The sequence below is a fragment of the Sphaeramia orbicularis genome, chromosome 9 (genome assembly GCF_902148855.1).
Source record: "Sphaeramia orbicularis chromosome 9, fSphaOr1.1, whole genome shotgun sequence".
Lineage (NCBI taxonomy): Eukaryota > Metazoa > Chordata > Actinopteri > Kurtiformes > Apogonidae > Sphaeramia > Sphaeramia orbicularis.
The window spans coordinates 38,401,196-38,423,330 of record NC_043965.1 but is presented as its reverse complement, the minus strand read 5'-3'; the positions used below and the strand labels follow the sequence as shown (position 1 = coordinate 38,423,330).

Below are 22,135 nucleotides of genomic sequence, written 5' to 3'. Positions count from 1 at the left end.
GGGCCTCCTCCCAATGGTAAAATAACTTGACCTACTGCCAGAAATGACCGTAAATGAACATCTTCCTCCTGCCTTCTTGTTTGAGTGACTTATTTATGCTCTCCAAAGGAGACCCCAGTGGCCTCAAGGTCAAGATCCAGACCACAAACTGCAACATTCCCTGTTCATCTCTCTTGTAAAGACATTAAAAAGTCTATATGTGGTATTTCTACATTCAAATATTAAAAAAAAAAAAAATAGCCTAAAAATATCATTACCATGTTTAGAATAAAGAGCTCTGAAGTTCTGCCAAAGATGGCAATGTATTGGACTGGTGAGCTGGAGGGGCTTGAGAGTCTGGTTTCAACCAGCTCCATATGAAAAGTGTCATGAGATAACTTTTGTTATGATTTGGCACTATGTAAATAAAATTTGATTGATTGATTGAGATAAAATGAATCAACTCAGGCCGATTGGCCCAGGGATTTATGTGACCACTAGAGGGAGTAGTGAGTCACCCTGCTGGGCTCCCATAGTGAGGAAAACTAACACCACAGGGCCTTTGACCAAAGCATCATAAACTGACCAGATGGGATGAGAACCACTAAGAAACAACTTTTTTGAGTCAAAGAAAGTGATAAAAGAAGCACTGTTGTTGGACACAGCTCTAAATGAAAAGAATGGAGTTTGATGATGAAATCACAGTGTTTCTTCTCCATGGGTGAGTTTCATTATGAGGCTTATGAAGGTATAATGTTATTATGTGTTGTTATTATCTTTGCTAAGTTGCTGTTTGTTGATCCATGGTTCAGACTAAACTGTGACAGTTCTGACCTTGTTTGTTCGATTCCAAGCAGATCTTTAATTCAGCTATTGACAACACAAACCATACAGAAAACAGATGTGATTTGTGGTTTTTCTGTGGCTGTTTTCAGTCTAAAAACAGAGCTAAGCTAACAGAGATATAATGTAAACTATCAGCTGATGCAGCACGTGAAGTTTATAAGGCACAGTGTTATTATGACCGACTGGCTATGAGTTTTAGTTTGCAGAAGAAAACTTGATGATACCATAATAAAGATGTGTGTAAACTATGAGCTTTATACTTTGTTCAGTGAGTGATACAGTCTGTGGATACCATAGTGTTGATTTATGGGTGGTTTTGGTTCTAAGTGTGTTCTGGTACATGACATCCCCCTACTGGTGAGAGTTTGGAATGCCAATACTACTTAGAACTCCCTTAAAAACCCCTAAAATATACCATGATGAGCTAAAGTGGCAGTAGTTGACTTACTTTATGAGTGGTCTCATGCTTCCATACTGTGGATTTAATGTTTGTATCACTGTCTCAACATGATCACAGTTCACTTTTGAAGCATTTTATACTGATTTTTTGAACTTCTCCTCGCCTCACCATCTTCCATGTATTTCTCTTGTCCTTTTTTCTTTCAGACCAAATTGATGAAAACCTGAAGTTAACGCTACAGACGGATCTAACGACTATGGCACCAGGTCTGATCATACAGGTACAGTAAAACACAAGGATTCATCTGTATTATTGTCTTCATTTTTAAAAAAAGAGTAACTAGTTCTGACAGTTTCGGGTCTTTTGTTGTAATTCTCTAACTCTGCTCTGACTCTGGGGACCAACACTGGGAGACTGATGGAAACATATAATGATGTTATTCATGATGAAATTAGCTCTTAATCTAACCAGGAGAAGCAGAGGATGATGGAGGTATGGGAAGTGTTTATGTTTGAGTTGATGCAGAAACAAATATAGATGTTTGAGTCTCAGCTAGTCCATATTACTGAACTGGGGTATTTAAGTTCTAATTACCTATTGTACACAGAGTCTTTGGTTTGTTTTCCTCGTCTGATGTGGGCGTTTAGAACTTTGCTAAAACCTTTATTGTAGGTTCAACATTATGACTGACTCTTAAAGTGGTTTTCTCCCTTATTGACTCTCCCCCTCAAACCCCCACGTTTAACACCCGCAGAGATGAAAACTTTTCATTCCTGAGCGTTAAGTGTTCCGCTGGGTTTTAATACAGAACTCTGGTCACATGTTTCCTGTAAATCTCCAGAAGCAGTTAAAATAACAACTGCTGGAAACCAATAAGATTAGAGGAGTGAGTCTGAGAACAGCAGTGACTTTGTCTCAGCAGCCCTCATCTGATAAATCTCCTAGTCATGAAAACCTTTTAAAAAGTTTCCTGCTTCACTACACTGTGTTTCCTCTTTATCTGTCTGCTTCCCACAGATTCTGTTAACTGGCTTTTCTCTGTTTGTCTCTTTTTTTTTTTTGTTTGTCTCTTTGCTCTGCAGGCGGTCCGAGTCACAAAACCCAACATCCCAGAAAGCATTCGCAGAAACTATGAGCTTATGTAAGTTTTCTCTTCCTTCTTTATCCAAGAAGAAATGTTCTCTGACCCCTTAAGTCATTTGTCTATTTATTTTCCCTCCTGAATGGATGGATGTGAGGTTCATCCAACTCTGTGTCAAGCTGTGCAGAGCAGGAATCTGCTGTTTCATTTCAGTCTGTGTGCATCTTACTTTTGGTTTTACAAATTAGCAGCTTGTACTCAGTCACAACACATGAGGCAATAAGGAGAAACAGATGATTTACAGTAAATCATGCCCTCTGTGTGCAGCCCACACAGATCTTGTTGCTTGTCACATACTTCAAATCAGTCGACTTTTGGAGAAATCATATCAATCAAGCGCTCTTTTAGTCTTTCTGTTTTTACTTGAGGAAATTCCTCGAAGATCACTTCAGGTTTAGAGAGATTTCTACTTCATGCCTGATTTGCAGAAATGTGAGTAAGTCACATGTTCAAGCAATAACCATGTTTCAAATCTTCACCTTTAAGTCTCAGGCAAGTCCTGTGTTTCTGTGGGGAAAATCTAGCAAGTCCAGTTGAAAACTGAGAACGACAAGTCAAGTCAAACTTCGAATGAAAATGTACAAGTCTTCCACATGAACAATAATAACACTGGTCTACAAGTAAAATGCCTCCAGAGTAAAAGCAGCGAAACTTCACCAAATTTGAGTCACTAATAATTGGGGTGGCCATGGCTCAGGAGGTAGAGTGGGTCGTCCAATAACCGAAGGGTTGGCTGTTCAAATCCCACTCTGTCCTAGTGATGTGCTGTTATGTCCTTGGGCACCCACCTTCACTCACCTTGCCTCCAGTGTCACTCACACTGGTGTAAGAATCCGTATGACTGTTTGGTGGTGATGTGAATGTGAGAGCAAATGAATAATGGATCAGTAATGTAAAGTGCTTTGGGTGCCTTGAAAAGCGCTATAGAAATCTAATCCATTATTAATAAATAAAAATTAAGCCAGAAATGCTGGTTGTCTGTAGTTTCCAAGATACAGTCTTATATCAAAATGTGAAATAATGAGTATTAATGAGAGAATCGGTTTTACTTACAAGGAATATTTGTCTCAAATCTACTTCAAAACACTGTCAGTACATTTCAATTCTTTCACTTTACAGGTTCTTTCTAGTGGTAGATTTATAAATCTATTGTGTAAATGTACATAAACCAATATATATGTAATAACACTTTATCATATACACTGAAAACATCAGCTAACCAGCTCTTTTTTAATTTGTTTACCGACTCATTCTGTTAAAGAATGTAAGATTTAGCACATTTTATCTCTGAGCCAAATAAAATAAATTGTAGACCAGTGTAATGAACGGTGCTCTAATAGTCGACTGCTGCTTTACAATAATGGACACATATTGTATTTGAAACCCTGTGATCATTTTTCACAAATCAAGCATGACTCCTCAGTATGTGTCTGAGCAGGAGGATTTCAAGTCTTTTGGTACAAGTCAAAGTCAAGTGGAGCCTTTTGTCAATGTTAGTTAACATTAGTCAAGTAACTCAAACCTGTAACTGACAACTGAGTCAAATCCCACGTGTTTGACAGTAAGTTAACACCAGCAACTGTTTTTGTGCTGACTTCCAAATGAAATTTCGTCCACATTTAACTCTTCTTTAGTGATTTATCACCACTTATTAAAATATTATCATCTGTATCTGACTTTTTTTTTTGGTGAAAATATGTTGTTTTTCTATATGTATTTTACTGATCATGTAAATGTTCATAAAAGCTCAGAACAAATTAAAGGTTATTATATCAAAACAAAGAAAAAGGAATCAAAAGTAACTTCTTTTTCTTTTTAGCAAAAATGAAAAGAAAAAAAACAAGCATCTACAACCACTGTCGTTTGTCAAACTACATAGGTTTTACTGGTGAGTCGGTGTTTTCAGAGTCTATATGAGCCTGGCTGAAAGTTTCAGATTCTTCAAATAGTTACCTCCGCCAAGGAGGTTATGTTTTTGCCAGGGTTTGTTTGTCTGTTTGTCTGTCCGTTAGTGTGCAACATAACTCAAAAAGTTATGGACAGATTTTGATGAAATTTTCAGGGTTTGTTGGAAATGGGATAAGGAAGAAATGATTAACTTTTGGGGGTGATCCGGAAGAAATTCTGGATTCTGGATCACGTTGAAATTTTCGTTAACATTGTGGTAAATGGGGCCAAAATTTTCGTTTCCCAATATCTCGCTTAATTATTGACCAAAACTCATGAAATTTAATCAGGAATTGACAATGAGGTCCTCTGTCACATTTCAAAGGCTGATCCGGATCTGATCCAGAAGGCGGATTTTATCTCAATTTATATAAAAAATGGGGGTGCCCTTACTTTTTGGCCTACTGTGCCTTTAATATTAAAGGTAGAAATTTCTGACAAGCGCCATCATGTAGCTCAGTCAGTTCCGCATCGGGAGTATGCCACCGGATTTCATGTAGCTTTAATACTTAAGGAGCTAGATCCAGAAGAAAACCGCCATTACGAGAAATTTTGATTTTCGTGAATAACTACTGAACTAATAAGGATATAATTATGAATCCAGTTGCTAATGGTATGTTTTCATGGTCAAGGAATCTTAAAATATAGGTAAAATAAATATGGGACTAATATTTATGGTGGAAATCACAATATGGGGGAATTGTGCAAATCTCATGCAATTTGACTCAGGGATTTACAATGGGGTGTTCTATCAAATGGCAAAGACTGATCCGGATCTTTCAAAAAGTTATGGACAGATTTGGATGAAAATTTCAGGAAATATTGATACTGGCACAAGGAACAAATTATTAAATTTTGGTGGGGATCGGGGGGGGGGGGGGGCACTGATCTGCCTTGGCGGAGGTCTGCGCTCTCAGAGTGCTTTTCTAGTTCATGGTGGATTTTGAGATGTTCTGAGGATCATTGTCTTTTTTTTTTTTTTTTTTTTTTTTTACTTTCAGTTTCATTCTGATTGTACATCATTTGCATCCAGACCTGCTGTTGTGTGTGTGTGTGTGTGTGTGTGTGTGTGTGTTTCAGTGAATTCATGTTCTTTCTTTGCCACTGGCTGTTACACTCTGTGTAATAGTTGGCAGAATCTTTCCGTCAAAGGTTCTTATGTCTTCCAAATGTGCCTTTGGCGAATTTGGTAACAGAGCTCAGTTTTCACTTTACTTTTCCACAGCGTTTGCATCTGAAATGATTTTGGCTTATCCAGATGTTGCTTTGCATAGTGCAGACATTGACTTTCGTGGTGAGGTCACAGGTTAGGTTTCGTTTTGTTGACTGTTCTGCGTGGAACCTGTTTGTATGAAAAACACTGAACACTGCACAGTCACCCACATCTCTGTCTGTTCAACCTCACAGGGTTTGGAAGTTTTACCTGTAAGTTTTCTTCCAGGTCTTGTTTTCATTTACATTTACCTGCAGTTTCATCTGTTATGACTTTTCACACAGTGGAAAGTGGAGGCTTTTTCCAGTTTTCTCTCTATTGTAGGGATCAGTTATGTTCCAATCCTCAGCTTAGTTTCACCACAACATTTAAAAAGAGTCAACTAGTTTTGTAAGCAGTTGAATTATTGCCATGAGCTGACAGATTCTGACAACTCCTGACCTGTTTTATAAACCCCAATGAGCCAGTCGAGTATTAGCTTGTAAAACATTTGAACACACATTTGTTTTCCTTTCAGTGTCTTGATAAAACCGTCAGACCTGCTTTGTGAATGAACAAATAGTTGTGTGGTTGTACAGATAAAGCTGTTACGTCCAGTGGTCATGCAGATATTTAGGAGGAGCAGATGTGTAGTTTCACCACATGACTGATATGCAGTTGCTTTTACAACCTGTGTGGGTCAGGATGTTTGTGCAGCGCTACCAGACACCAGAAAGGTCAACAGGTCTGAGCAGTTACAGCGACTGTAAGTCTTATAGTAACCATCGTCCTGGTGATGCACTTTAAATCCAGACAAAAGAAGCGATTTGTTTTCTAAGAAGTTATTTCGTTTTTGATTTAGAGGGATTGTTGGAGAGCTGAGCAGTTTTTCACTGTACCCTCTGTAATAGGATGTCCTCAAGAGATCCCAGAATTAGTGTGTAGGCGAAGTACTTTGGGCCAAAATGGCAGAGGGGAACAGGGTTGTTCTGTATTTTAGAGCTCGAAGTCAGGAGGTTGTCAAACAACAGTCTCTCAGAGTAAGTGTTATGTGATGTTTTTCTCTCTTTTTGCAGATTTATAGTGTTTTAAGGTCTTTCTTATAACCATAGTTTTTTATACTTCACACATAATTTATATTAGGGGTGTGTATTCACAAGAATCTAGCGATACAATACAAATCACAATACTAGGATCAAAATACAATATATCATGATACTTTTAACAAGCCAATATTTTTTTGTTTCTTTTGTTTCTTTTTTTAAAAGATTATTTCCTGGAAAAATTTTAATTACACCAGAAATATGCACAAATATTAAAGGTGCGGGAAACCATGTGTTTACAAACAGAGCCAGTAGGTAACTCGGGCATCTTCGGAGTTTTGTCGCAACGTGCATTGTGGGAAGCGGAGGTCCGTGCAGCCGCCTGGCAGCGGCAGCTGCAACAAACACAACGCAGAAACGGCTGAAACGCTTAAACAGCTGGAGGGAAGCAGAGCTGCCGCTGCCAGGCGGCCTCGTGAACCTCCGCTTCCCACAATGTACGTCACGACAAAACTCCGAAGATGTCCAAGTTACCTACCGGCTCTGTCTGTAAACAAATGGTTTGTTTATGGTGGAGTACACTAAGAAATTTTTCACCGTGAAGGAGGAGATTCAGGTGAGTAATCACAGAAAGACTTATGGATTCGGGATACTGAGGCTATGACTGAGGTTTTACAGATTTGATGGAAAATTAGTGACGAAAGTCTCCCACAGCTTTAAACATATTTTTATTTGATCAGAAAAGGATCTTACACTATATCACAAAACTTTTCTCGGTAAAAACTTAAAACTTAAATTATGTTTTAGAGACATTACAGTTTAAGATCCTGCTCAAAAGTTCATGTTCTATTAGTTGTGAATAGAATGCAGAGTGTACAGTTCCTGAATCATCCAACCTCATAATATTATTTTTGTGCAATCCCAACAAAGGAACAAACATCTGTTAACATCTGTAATATCTCAGACAGTAAAAAGTGCTATAAGGATGCTTGAAATAACCATTATTTAAGAAAATAGTGTTAAATAATTATAAAGTATATAAAAAAAAGAAAACCAGAAAACAAAACTGATATATTATATATATCAGTAAATCATTTATATCAGTAAATATCAGTTATATATCATATCACATATGTGTATATATATATATATATATATATATATATATATATATATATATATATATATATATATATATATATATATATATATATATATATATATATATGTGTGTGTATATATATATATATATAGATACAGTACTTTTTAATGTTGATACAGTATTGTGAAATGAAATATTGCAACATATTAAACGATAACGATATTTTTCTACCACCCCTAGTTTTCATATTTTTATTTATTCTATCCTGTGTATCTATCTATCTATCTATCTATCTATCTATCTATCTATCTATCTATCTATCTATCTATCTGTCTATCTGTCTATCTGTCTATCTATCTATCTATCTATCTATCTATCTATCTATCTATCTATCTATCTATATCTATATCTATATCTATATATATATAGTGCCTGTTATATGTATTGCTGCTGCCTCCTGAGCACACTGCATTGAAATGTTATTTTTGAATGTAAATGACAAAGTTTATGTCTAGGTTTATAACATACATTTGTTTCTGATGTTTGTCCTGAGCGTGATTAACATTTTTGTTTGTTTCTCAATTTTCAGATTTTCCTTCTTTTTTTGTCTTTCTTTTTCATAAAGTTTTACGGTGCATTTTATACCTTGAATCCATAAGGACCCAAACAGCCATTGGCAACCAAAATTATCTATTGATCTAAAATGTTTAATAACTTCTGAACCACTAAACCTATCAAATGTTGAAATAGTTCAAGTAAAGTGCAGTTTGTCACCTTTTCATGGTCATCAGATATGACCTATTTGGACGTTCAGAGACTCCGTAGTGAACATGGAAACACTGTCATCTTCTACAACATTGATTCACCAGTAAAACCAATGGAGTTGGATCAGTGACGGTGGGTGGAGACAGTTGTTTTTGTGTTCAGTTAATGATATCTTTGCTGAAAAAGTCACATTATCGTCAGTTTTCTCTCGTTTCTGATATAATAACCCTCAACTTCAATCTGAGCTTTTATGAACATCTATGTGATCAGTGAGTTAAATATAAGAAAATACTTGATTTTCACCAAAAAAATGTAGAATAAAGAGGATAATATTAGAATAAATGGTGATAAATCACTTAAGAAAGGTTGAATATAGAGAAAAATTCATATGGGAACTACCACAAAAGTAACACTGGGTCTTTATGGGTTTAACTGTATTTTGAGCCATTGACTATTTTGAGCTTCTAGTTTTGTCTCGTGTTGTTTGGGTTAGTTGTTGTGTTATGTTTACAGTTGATGGTAGTACTGTATGTAATGACTGCTTCTTAAGAAAATGTCCCACACTTTGTTTAGTTATAGAACACAGAAACTAAATTATAGTGTTTATACATTTGTTTTATAGTGGTGGTCGGACACCACAGCTAAAAGAATACAAAGAAAACACTTAAGGTTTAGTGTTTCAAGTATTATGAGGAAAGCTTTGATTTCAGCAGCTGAAAAAGGAGGGATTAAAGAATGGATGAATGCATATCAGGATCAAAGGTCCCATTTTACACAGAGGGTGTTTATCCTTCTGTGTATCTGCAAAAACAAGACGGAAACAAAGACAATTTACTTTTTTGTTTTACTTTGACTTTTTGCTGTAGTTTATATTTTCTGTTACATTCTCAAAGCCATTTTTTTCTGTTAGCTTTAGTTGTAGGTTTTTTTTTTTTTTTTTTTACTTTAACCCTGGTATGCATTGTATTTGTAAATTAGGATAATTTATTCTGGGTTTTAAGTCTTTTAAACCTGACGTGTCATTGCTGACACATGCTGCACATATGCAGCTTGGATGGCTGTAACTCTTTCACTGTTGGTGCAACTGGAAAAATTCCAACAGCTTCGGAAACCTGAGATGTTGTGCTTTATAGGTTTTGTTGAGTCATTGCCGTAATTTCACTCATGCCTTTACTAGAAGCTGGAGAAAAAGCCATTTTAGCAGTATTATAACATGCAGTAAATTGTAAACGATTGCTAGATTTTGAAACATCTGGAAAAAAAGTGCTCTGGAAAAATGGGTAAACGGACTCACTCACAACATACTTTCTAACCTTTTAGTTTGTCAAAATAATAAAAGTCCAAGCAGACCATTTTAGGCTTAGGGTTTAAAAGGTTAAACAAAATTAGACCAAAAGTAGTCATTGCTTTGTAATGGAGCTCATGCTGCATTTATGTTGTTAGCGTCATGTTTTCAACCAAACCTGGAGACTGTTTCTTTGGAGGCTATAATATGTTCAGTCTCTGGTCTAAGAACTGCCCACACAGTCTCCAGGAAACATCTAATCAAGGACCATAAGTATCTACTATTACTGCTCTAAGGTCCAGCACCTCCAGCAACCAGTCCAGTTGTAGTTTATGTCCATGTCTGTCCAGACTCACAGATATAGAAAACACTTTGAAGGAATTTAATTAAAGGCATAACTGTGTTGGTTTGTGTTTGTGTTGCTGTTGTTGTTTCTTTTTCTGATATTTTTTTTAATAGAGATGCACATATAATCACAAAACTGTAACACCAGTGAATATTTACACTTATCTTGTGATTCATTTGTATTTGTATGTTCATACTGTTACATGTACAGGGTGGGGAAGCAAAATTTACAATGAACATTTAGTTGTTTTTTCTCAGCAGGCAATATGTCAATTGTTTTGAAACCAAACATATATTGATGTCATAATCATACCTAACACTATTATCCATACCTTTTCAGAAACTTTTGCCCATATGAGTAATCAGGAAAGCAAACGTCGAAGAGTGTGTGATTTGCTGAATGCACTCGTCACACCAAAGGAGATTTCAAAAATAGTTGGAGTGTCCATAAAGACTGTTTATAATGGAAAGAAGAGAATGACTATGAGCAAAACTATTATGAGAAAGTCTGGAAGATACTATTAAAGAAGAATGGGAGAAGTTGTCACCCGAATATTTGAGGAACACTTGCGCAAGTTTCAGGAAATGTGTGAAGGCAGTTATTGAGAAAGGAGGAGGACACATAGAATAAAAACATTTTCTATTATGTCAATTTTCTTGTGGCAAATAAATTCTCATGACTTTCAATAAACTAATTGGTCATACACTGTCTTTCAATCCCTGCCTCAAAATATTGTAAATTTTGCTTCCCCACCCTGTATGTTTACACCATTTACAGTTACATTTGCACATTTTTGTACCACTTTTATATTTTTTAAGTTTTCCCCTTTCATACAGTATATCTCTAATTTGCACATATTTTGATTGCACACTACTTTATATCTTATATTTTTCTAATATATGTCTGTATCTTAGTCCAAAGACATGCACTAAAGCAGGTTCAGAAGATGAATGAATGAATGAATGAATGTCTGTATTTTATTGTGTTATTTAGATGTAAGTGCACTGTCGCTGGCAGAGACCACCTGCAATTTCGTTGCACAACTGGTGTGATGACAATAAAGCCTATTCTATTCTATTCTATTCTATTCATGTGTTGGTTATGTAAACAGAGTAATATTGAAAAGATGCAGTTGTAAATAAAACAGTCCTTTGTAGTCTGTTTTTTTAAGTACTTTCTGAACAAAAGGGAATTCATTCACATATAATAGTACAGAAAACTAAAGATGCATCAAGAATTACTGTACATTGATATCATCAGCAGGTTATTTGGTTGACGTCTTCAGAAGTGACACATTAATTCCAGTGAATTACCGAACAGTGAACATACTGTTCTCACGGTGACTTTTTTTTTTTTTTTTTTTAACAAAGGAATGTTTCCCAGAACATTATCATGACGCACTGAAACATACCCTTGACTTTTTGGAAATAACCTTTCATTGTTTAATTGCTTATTTAACATTTACATGAAATCTTTCATCAGTATCATGAATTCTTGGGTCATGCGCTCTGTGAGTTAATGGGAATCAGTTCTGTCTTGAGCAATCCAGATTTGTGATAATTTTCAAGAAACAGATGAACTAATACAGCAAACAGCAAGACAGATGGAAACGTAATATGCTATGCACTTTTAATCCCCCTCGGCCAGATATAGTGTAAGATTCTGTTGAAAGTTACTGCCCTATAATTTAGATTAGAATGTCTTTGTGTAAAACTTATTACATAGATGTTTATATTTGAAAGTACTCAGATATTCTAACTGCACAAGGCCATTTGATCTTGGAAAAGTAGGTCAAGGTCACCTATTTTCAATATTCTTCTGCTCCATGCCAAGATGCTTCCACAGTATAAATTTGGTGCAGATATCTCAATGCATTCTTCAGAGAATGCGATTATGTTGTTGAATGGACAGACAGACAGATGGATAACAAAACGATTACAATAACCCTTCAGCCTGAAGTTGGCCGAAGGGGTAAAAACTGAAAATATTGTGTAAGACTGAAAATTCACAATTCAGGATTCTTTATTGTCATTCAGCATTGGCATGATGAACCACAGGATCGATAGTGAATGAACAATTAAAAACACACACGTTTAAAAAATAGAGAAAATAAAAAACTGAACACACACATTTAGTTTATATTTTCTGTCACATTTTCAAAGCCATTTTTTTTTCTATGTTAGCTTTAGTTTTAGGGTTTTTTGTTTACTTTAAACCTGGTATACATTGTATTTGTAAATTAGTATAATTTCTTCTGGTTTTTAAGTCTTTAAAACCTGACATGTCATCGCTGACATATGCTGCACATATGCAGCTTGGATGGCTGTAACTCTTTCACTGTTGGTGCAATTACAAAAATTTCAACAGTTTCTGAAACCTGAGATGTTGTGCTTTATAGGTTTTATTGAGTCATTACTGTAATTTCACTCATGCCTTTACTAGAAGCTGGAGAAAAAGGCATTTTAGCTGTATTATAACATGCAGTAAATTGTAAACGATTGCTAGATTTTGAAACATCTGGAAAAAAAAAGTGCTCTGGAAAAATGGGCAAACAGACTCACAACATACTTTCTAACCTTTTAGTTTGTCAAAATAAGAACAGAAGTCCAAGCAGACCATTTTAGACTTAGGGTTTAAAAGGTTAAACAAAATTAGACCAAAAGTAGTCATTGCTTTGTAATGGAGCTCATGCTGCATTTATGTTGTTAACGTCATGTTTTCAACCAAACCTGGAGACTGTTTCTTTGAAGGCTATAATATGTTCAGTCTCTGGTCTAAGAAATGCCCACACAGTCTCCAGGAAACATCTAATCAAGGACCATAAGTATCTACTATTACTGCTCTAAGGTCCAGCACCTCCAGCAACCAGTCCAGTTGTAGTTTATGTCCATGTCTGTCCAGACTCACAGATATAGAAAACACTTTGAAGGAATTTAATAAAAGGCATAAGTGTTTGTGTTGGTTTGTGTTTGTGTTGCTGTTGTTGTTTCTTTTTCTGATATTTTTTTTAATAGAGATGCACATATTAATCATAAAACTGTAACACCAGTGAATATTTACACTTATCTTGTGATTCAGTTGTATTTACACTGTTCACACTGTTACATGTATGTTTACACTGTTTACAGTTACATTTGCACATTTTTGTACTACTTTCATATTTTTAAAGATTTACCCTGTCATACATAACATGCTGCACACTTTTAATCCCCCTCAGCCAGATATAGTGTAAGATTCTGTTGAAAGTTACTGCCCTATAATTTAGATTAGATTGTCTTTGTGTAAAACTTATTACATAGATATTTATATTTGAAAGTACTCAGATATTCTAACTGCACAAAGCCATTTGACCTTGAAAAAGTAGGTCAAGGTCACCCACTTTCAATAGGCTTCTGCTCCATGCCAAGATGCATCCACAGTATAAATTTGGTGCAGATATCTCAATGCATTCTTCAGAGAATGTGAATATGTTGTTGAATGGACAGACAGACACACAGATGACAAAACGATTACAGTAGCCCTTCAGCCTGAAGTTGGCCAAGGGGTAAAAACTGAAAATACTGTGTAAGATTCAAAATTCACAGTTCAGGATTCTTTATAGTCATTCAGCATTGGCATGATGAACCACAGGATCAATAGTGAATGAACAATTAAAAACACACATTTAAAAAATAGAGAAAATACAAAACAGAACACACACATTTAGAATAGAAAACAGAAAACAACAGATCAAAGTGCAGATAATAATAATAATAATAATAATAATAATAATAATAATAATAATAATAATAATAATAATAATAATAATAATAATAAGTCAATCAGTCTTCTTCAGAAGAGGGGAAATGACTGAATGTAAACGGATTATTGCACATTATATGTCAAGTATTACAGTAATTTCAATTTATGTTGTAGTAGTAGATTGCATAGCTGAATGTTGTAGTGTTATTGTTGTTGTATTTTTACATAGTTTCAATTAATTAGTGTTAATATTTCTCTCCACAGCCATCAGACTTTATAACAGCTCACAGTAACCCCCCCCCCACCCCCCTATATCACACCATGTGCATGTACAGCCACAATGTGAATAATATAGAATTTTTAATTCCAATTCTATATTTTTATAAGTATTTGTATGAATACCAAATTTCTTATTTTTCACTCATTTGTGTTTTTTCTGCCTGTGTTGCTCTCTGCACTCGCTTGTTGTATGTTGTTGTTAATTGTGAAATTTCCCCATGGTGGGATAAATAATATCTTATCTTATGTTATCTTATGTTATCTTATGTTATCTTATGTTATCTTATGTTATGTTATCTTATCTTATCTTATCTTATCTTATCTTATCTTATCTTATCTTATCTTATCTTATCTTATCTTATCTTATCTAAGCTTCCGTATTGACATGGAGTAGAACAGTAGAATCACATCCAGGCTGCATTTCACTGTTTGTCCCAAAAAAATTACAGTTGGATTTTCTGCAATGATAACTTTAAAAATAGAGACTCAATCAAAATGCAATGTCAGGGCATGAAACTATAACTTATTACCAACATCTTGCAGAAAACTCCATTTAATTTGCGCCAGTGGTCACAGAGAAATGGGGATCTTTGTAAAGCATGTCAGAAGTGCCTTCCCTCCAAGTTTTGTAAGAAGACTCATTGTCCATTGTGTCCATGCCTTACAAATACGAAGTTGCACAAAAATATGTCTTTTGAAAAAGTGACTGCTTGTTTCTTTTCATTTTCAACTAACGAAATGAATAATGAATTGCATCAAAAAGGAAGCAGATTTCGGAGTTTTGCAAACACTGGTAAGGTGTGAAAATGAATGATTAAAGAAAGATATTAAATTATTAACTCATGGAAGACTGGATTGAGCTCTTCCTCCTTCTTCACAGAATTTGAATTCATTTGTCAGTTGTGAGCAAAATATTTTCATTCATATGGATACCAAGAGCATCCAAGTGCCAAACGTGGAAGAAATGAACCCATGACATGTTTACGAAGATCCACATTTCTCTGTGACCACTGAACCAAATTAAATGGGGTTTTCTGCAAGATGTAGGTAACAAGTTATAGTGTCATACCCTGAAATAGCATTTAGATTGTTTAATTATTTTGAAAATTATCAATGTGGAAAGTCCGATTGTCTAGTTTTTTGGGACATACAGTCTCTGGACAGCGATTGGTAATTACTGTTGTCAGTCAGTTTTAACCCTCCTACCTGTCTGGAAAAAAACTGCGATTTAAAAATTTACAGATAAAGAATACCTTAAAAAGTCTCACATCCTTTCAGACCACTTGAATTACAATATACTGGGAGGAATTTATGGAACTCCTGCCAATGACATTAAAAAACTATCAGCTGCTGCAGTTTTAAGTGTGTTTATCTTTGCAGGGAGAGCGAGAAGACCAAACTGCTCATCTCTCAACAGACGCAAAAGGTTGTGGAGAAAGAGGCAGAAACCGAGAGGATTAAAGCTGTAATCGGTGAGAATGAATGGGGGGGAAACACGGTTATTCTCCAGATAAAAGGATCATAATGCATAACACAGACCACATGCTGAAAGTGTAAGTGCATTCTTTGGTTTTACAGAGGCTGAGAAAGTAGCTCAGGTGGCAGAGATCAAGTTTGGACAGAAGATCATGGAGAAGGAAACAGAAAAGAAGATCTCTGAAATTGAAGGTTAGTACAGAAGAAATGTTCAGTCTTGCATAATAGAATCAAACTGAATAGAACAGTTCACATCAGTCAGTGTTTGATTACAGATTCAGACATGCCCCAGTGTGGTGACGACCTATTAATTATACATTAATTCCAAATCCAGGGTGACTCAGTGAAAGAACAAGACCATGTTGGTTCAACTGGCCCTATCAGTGTGGTCATGACATGTTCAATGCTTGCAAATGCTGCACAGATGTTATTTTGTGCAGCCATATTTGCTTTGAGCGTCGTTTTGCTTTTGTTGGATGGTCCAGTATTTGCACCAGGGTCATATCCTCTGATGTTAAAAGGCCCCACTGCTGTTGACTCTTGACAGTGTTTGTTTGTGATTCATAGACGGTGCTTTCCTGGCTCGGCAGAAAGCCAAAGCAGACGCAGAGTTTTACACGTCACAGAGAGCAGCAGAGGCCAATAAGGTAAGACATGCACAACAATGGAAAGGCAACAATACTGTCAAGTAAGGTCAAGTCAAATGGTCCCTGACAGTATTTTACTACCATATCGAGTTTTTATATTAACCCTTTAGGGGCCTGAGTTTTTTTTTTTTTTTTTTTTTTTTTTTGATTAAATTTTGATCAAGATTTCAAAAACCTGTAGTTTGGGTGTTTAGAAAGAGAAGGGCAGCTGGAGAGTTTCCAGAATTTGCGAGAAAAATATGATCTGGGGACACATGACATTTATAGATATCTACAACTAAGAGATTATTACAGAAAGGAAATCCAGGCTGACCCCTCCAGGGAAGTGAACAGTGTGATCCAAATCATTATCAAAGCATATAAGGAAAGTTAATCAAGAATAATTTCAACTATCTATCATGGGTTCAGCTCACATGACCAAAACTCAACCAATTATATAAAAGAAAAATGGGATAAGGAGCTCAATGTGGAAATTACATATGTTGACTGGAATCAATATGTGGAAGATACACCAAACATCCACTAGTTCACGGATCTGGAGGGAGTTTTCCTGGAAAAATCTGGTGCGTTTCTTTATTACACCTAAGAAGAAAAGTAGGCAGTTAAACAGACAGCAGAAATGTTGGAGGGAATGTGGAGAATTTGATGTAGATCCCACACGTTTTTTGGAAATGTGGTAAAATAACTGTGTTTTGGGGAATGGTGTGTAGAGTACTAAGACAAATAATGGGATGAGATTCCAATGTGCTGTGATATTCTGTATTTGTGTAACTTGTCTGATGGAAATGTAGTAGGAAATGATATATACTTGGTTAAGATACTTTTGGTGGCTTGCAAAAAAGCTATTGCAAGGCACTGGGGAAGGACAGAAGCACCAACACAGGACCAATGGATTGAAATTATTGATGCAACATATACAATGGAAAGGGTGACTCATAGACTGCGACAACAAGTAGCACAAATAGAAAAAAAGTGGAATAAATGGACTATTTACAGAGCTGGGAATGATGGAAAGAAAGGATAGGGTTGTGTTGAGGAATGTGTGATGCGACCAAGCAATGTTGGTTTGTTCTTTTTTCTTTTTTTTTTTTGCCGTTTTGTCAAAAATGTGTGAAGAATTTCAAAAAAACTTAAGCGACAAAACCCCCCCCCCCCCCCCCAAAAAAAAAGCTGTAGTTTGGAAGTGGTTAGAGATAAATTCATACTGTAAATTGGAAAAATACTGGGTATGACCCAAAGTTTATGATGGGAGTAAATGATGTCACAGGTTGGTGGCCATATTGGATCGCATAACTTAGTAAAATTGAACTTTGAACAAATTTACATGGAAGTTTTCTTAGTGTTTTTGTCTTTTTTTGTCATCTTATCTTTAACTGTTAGGAGTCCACAATCACAGCCCCATGACTGAATCACATGACATTTTCAACACGTCGTAGCGTTGGAAGTCAGTCACATAGAACACTTGCATTCAAAAGTGCAGACTTGAAACACTCTCCCAATTTTTATTTGATGTTGATAGCGCAAACACATCTGGAGATATGACATTTTGAAACCGGAGCAAACAAACGTGAGTAAAAGTATGAAAATGAGGGCACTATATTTCTGACCATATCTTCATCATTTTTTGTCCTTTTTCAAAACGGAAAAAACTGGCCAAATCTGCGGATTCTAATCCACAGAATGCATTAGCATTACAGACAAGGGTGAGAATGACCCCCACCTGAACCAGATGTGGAAACTGGGAGGACCGGGTGGGTGAGAAAACCAGAGAAAACACCTATGTAAAGATATGCTTTTATGTCAAATACTTGAGTATAGTTTTAATTTATTACAAATTTGATGTTATATACCTAATATTTGGAACCAATATTCACTTTTAAAGTCTTTGAAAAGGTTTGTTAAGCATCTTTGTGTTATTTATGCAATAAATTATATACATTTTTCGAATCAGATTGTGTTGATATAGTAGGTTAAAGTGAAAAAATAATCGGCAGATAAGATAGATGAAGTTGTGCTGAAAAAAAAGAAACCAAACATGGGTATTATAAACATTTCTTTATATAGTATATAAAGGCAAAATCAAAAGTGCTCAAAATAGGCCAAAATAGGCTCAGACCCCTAAGGGTTAAAATAAATGAACTAGTAGAAAGTGAACTGCAGTAAGTTTTAGTAGCTTTGTATCCAAGCAGCAGAGTAGCCAAATCTGTCCTTATCTATCAAAACTAAAAATAATACACTTTACTTACTTACTAAACCAGCTCGGGACCACGCCTTTAAAACTGGATTTTCTTCTTTGCTTTGAATGGAAATATGCCTGAAATAGTGTTAGGATTGAAGGGGCACATGTCTGCCATCTATTGGTGGGAGGTGGTAACAAGATTTGGTAACTATTTGGAGTTATTATGGTCTGTTTCATTCACGTATGTTGCTTGTCGCAATATTGCAACTTTGGCGCTTAAAGGGTTAATATCACAGCTGTGTTCATGTGTATGTTCCATTTTGCTGCTGAAGATGTTTAGAATTGAGGTCATTTAATCTGTTTTTATACCCTGTTGGTAGTTTATTCTACAGCAGTGAATCATATCCTGTAAGACTGTCGTATGCCTGTAGGGCTGGGAAATGAAGCCAAAAAATTAAATCTACATTTTTTTCCCCCCAGTATCATGGATGATTTATGACACGCAAGACAAAACCTGACCAGAATAAGTTAACTTTATTAGAACTACACACTGTAAAGAGCTGAAGTCATGCCCCATATGCTATGACCCATGAGACAAACTACGGTATTACAACTAATAGCGAAAGACCATTTTTCTTTCCCCATTTGAATTATGTCTCCATTTGCACACATTTGTCAATTTAAAAGATAATTTTACATTCTATGAAAATAGGAATTCGTGTTAAGGCTAGTAAATAAACATCTGGTTTTGTGTGACACTCCAGAAGGGACTGCATGTTGTATGTGATACACGCCACCGACACCAAAACACCTGCTGCTTTGGCACATTGTACCTCAGTCTTTGAGAACTAGGTGAAATGAAGTCAAATCTCGACAAGTCTGGTTGCATTGAAGTTACAAAGACATCTGTAATGACTCTGAACAGATTGAGGAGAAAGACAGTTACCATGACATCAACTCTGTGACTTTCTGGCTAATATTTCAACAGTTTTACAACAAACCACAACTTTCTTGACTTGTAAAATGACCTTTTAATTTTTTGGGTTTTTTTGGAGATAAAACTGAAGGAACAGGTTTATTTAAACGCTTTCAAAGTCATGGGAAAAGGATGAATCTGGATGCAGATGTTTTTCTAATGATGGTCCAGGTTTGGTTGCAGGTTCTGGTCTCACCTGGATCCAGATTGATACAGGTTCTCACAGACATGATCTGGTGAAGTTCATCTGATCCGCGGCTCTTATTTGTGGTGATTTTAGTTTTGACTTCATCTGGAAAGACTTTAAATTCAGATGAAAATCCGCTTCATGAAGATCAGGTCCAACATAAACCGCTTTTGCTCAAACTTTTCTCTGTAAAATCATCTAAATATGTGCATCCAGACCTCTGACGTCTCCTCTTTTTTTTTAATTTCATAGAAATTTGTTTCAAAGAACAAAAAAAACTTTAACTTTTAATTGACAAACATCAAATGTGTAAATAATGTCAATTATTTCACACAGGATCAAAAAATAATTTCTCATACATACATTTAGTTTTTATTCATACATGAACACTTAACTAAATTAACTGAATTAATTCCATGTATTGCAGACAATACAGATACTATTTCTATTACTATATAACATTGGAATAATTTAGCTTCCTCTTTTATTTATAGGAGCAGTGATTTCACACTGAGTCCCAGTTACACTTTATCTATTGAGAATAGGTCACATTGTCACATCATTACATAAGGAGATGTAACAAATATTTGATTCCAACTTTATGGGCAACAGTGTATTCTATATTAGGTTCTCTATAGGCAAATTACTCACTGAAAAAAATCATGCTGCCACGTATAAAACATAACCCCATCCTCAACAAGAATTACAAATATAACCTTATATGCCCTACAAAACAAATCCAGACTAAAACTTAATGGTACAGCAGGCTTTATGTTGTTGGTCTGCTCCTTTAAATAATCATTTATCATAAATAAACCCACTCACTCCAGTTTAACTCCAGTTTAATTCCATTTAACTGTAATTAATTAAGTTAATCGTGTATCTTTAGCATCGCTGTTCCGTGCTTCTCTAAAAAGTCAACTTTTTATAAACTCAAACAGGTCTTTTTCAGCTTTATGAAGATGTTTTTCCAGTTAATTCAGGAGGTTTTCTTTCTTTAGCTGAAGAAAGAGGACACCACTCACAACCTACAAATGAACACTTTATCCTTCATTTCATCACAGACATTGAAAATCAACACATTTGGAGATTATATGGTTTTCACTGGAGATGACAGAGGTGAAAAGTTGAAATCTGAAAAGTTACTGAAACTGTCGGACATATGTAGTGGAGTCAAAAGTACAGTATTTGCCTCTGAGATGTAGTTGAATAGAAGTGTGAAACTGCTTGAAAGAGACATACTCCAAATGCATCCACCTCAGAGGTTGTCCTTTAGTTGATTGGAGCCGCTCTGTTTTTCTGTCTTCGCAGCTGAAGTTAACACCAGAGTATCTGCAGCTGATGAAGTACAAAGCCATCGCAGCCAACAGCAAGATCTACTTTGGGAACGAAATACCCCACATGTTTGTGGACTCTGGGTCTGCAGGCAGCTCCTTCAAGGCCTCCGCCGCCATGGACATTGTTGGTGAGCAGATGCTGGACCTGGATTAGCGAATGAGGACCAAAGGAGGAAGGTAGCAGGAATCAAAGGGGCCGACCAGGAGCGGTGGAGTCGCTGCTGGACGACTGGTCCTCCCTCTGGCCTGAAGAAGCTCTGCTGACCAGGGCTCGTATTTCTCAAACGTCTCATAATCAGCAATAGAAATGCACTGAAAGTTCGACTAGGATGCAAAACCCTTGAAAATCAAAGCAGGACCTCAGGATTTGTTATGTGTTCTTATAGAGAACAGACTTACATAGACATATAACTGTAATGTAGGAAAAAGAAAGATGATTTTAAAAAAGTAACAGTTAAGGGGAGAAAGCAACAACCCAGCATCTAATCCTCCTTGAACGCTGATACTGTGTCATCAGTTTAAGTTGGTTTCATTCAACAAGTCAAGAAAAGGCTAAAATGTTTTCTAATAATACTCTCTGGCAGGGAGATGCAGCAAGTAAACTTTAGTGTCAGTTGTCGGAGCAGCTGCCTTCCAACAAATTAATTAGACCTGTTATAATTCATCACATATGTTTAAACAGAAACTGATGTGTTTAACAACATCTGTGGAGGAAAAGGAAAGTGGTGTAGTTGTCCAAACCCTGGAGGAGGAAAGATGGGCCTTTTTTATTAAGATTTAATATAGATAATTAAATGTCAATATTATGCTGCCAAGGGGAAGATTTAAGTTTATGTTAACAAAAAAAAAAAAAAAAAAAAAAGTTATGCATTCGCTCTGATTTGCTTGAAGAATACGGGCCCTGATTTGAAAATGTCACTGTAGGGAAACACAGGGATGATGAATGTACTGTGTGGTAGCTCTTAGCTTTTATAACAGCACTCTATTTGTTTTATCTTGCGTTTTTGTAAATTTTGTTTGAAGCACAAGGGCAAATATTGAAGAATCACTGAATTTGTTAAAATGTGCGATGCTGTATATCTGTGTAGCACTTGTTTTTTTCACACCGCACATTTCTGTTGTGAGACTGAGTTTGTGTAAATGTAAGTGTTGTTAATTGTTTTACATGACTGAGAACAAGCCCACGTCAAGAAGAACATGCTGGGACAAGATGAGGCTTTTACAGCTTCACACTCCACATTTTACAAGCAGCGGCATTTAATGTCAG

At 35.9% G+C, this 22,135-nt stretch overlaps 1 protein-coding gene across 2 annotated transcripts in view; it reads left to right on the top strand.

Annotated features, from left to right (window-relative positions):
* The window catches only part of erlin2 (ER lipid raft associated 2), a 30,201-nt gene extending 8,337 nt beyond the window's left edge, over window positions 1-21,864 (top strand). For both annotated transcript variants that reach the window (XM_030143050.1, XM_030143051.1), the window contains 6 exons: window positions 1,432-1,505; window positions 2,308-2,366; window positions 15,447-15,538; window positions 15,645-15,734; window positions 16,110-16,189; window positions 20,843-21,864. In XM_030143050.1, coding sequence (XP_029998910.1) covers window positions 1,432-1,505; window positions 2,308-2,366; window positions 15,447-15,538; window positions 15,645-15,734; window positions 16,110-16,189; window positions 20,843-21,022 — 575 coding nt within the window. In that variant the 3' untranslated portion in view covers window positions 21,023-21,864. The remainder of the gene's footprint in view (window positions 1-1,431; window positions 1,506-2,307; window positions 2,367-15,446; window positions 15,539-15,644; window positions 15,735-16,109; window positions 16,190-20,842) is intronic.
* The last annotated feature ends 271 nt before the right edge of the window (window positions 21,865-22,135 follow it).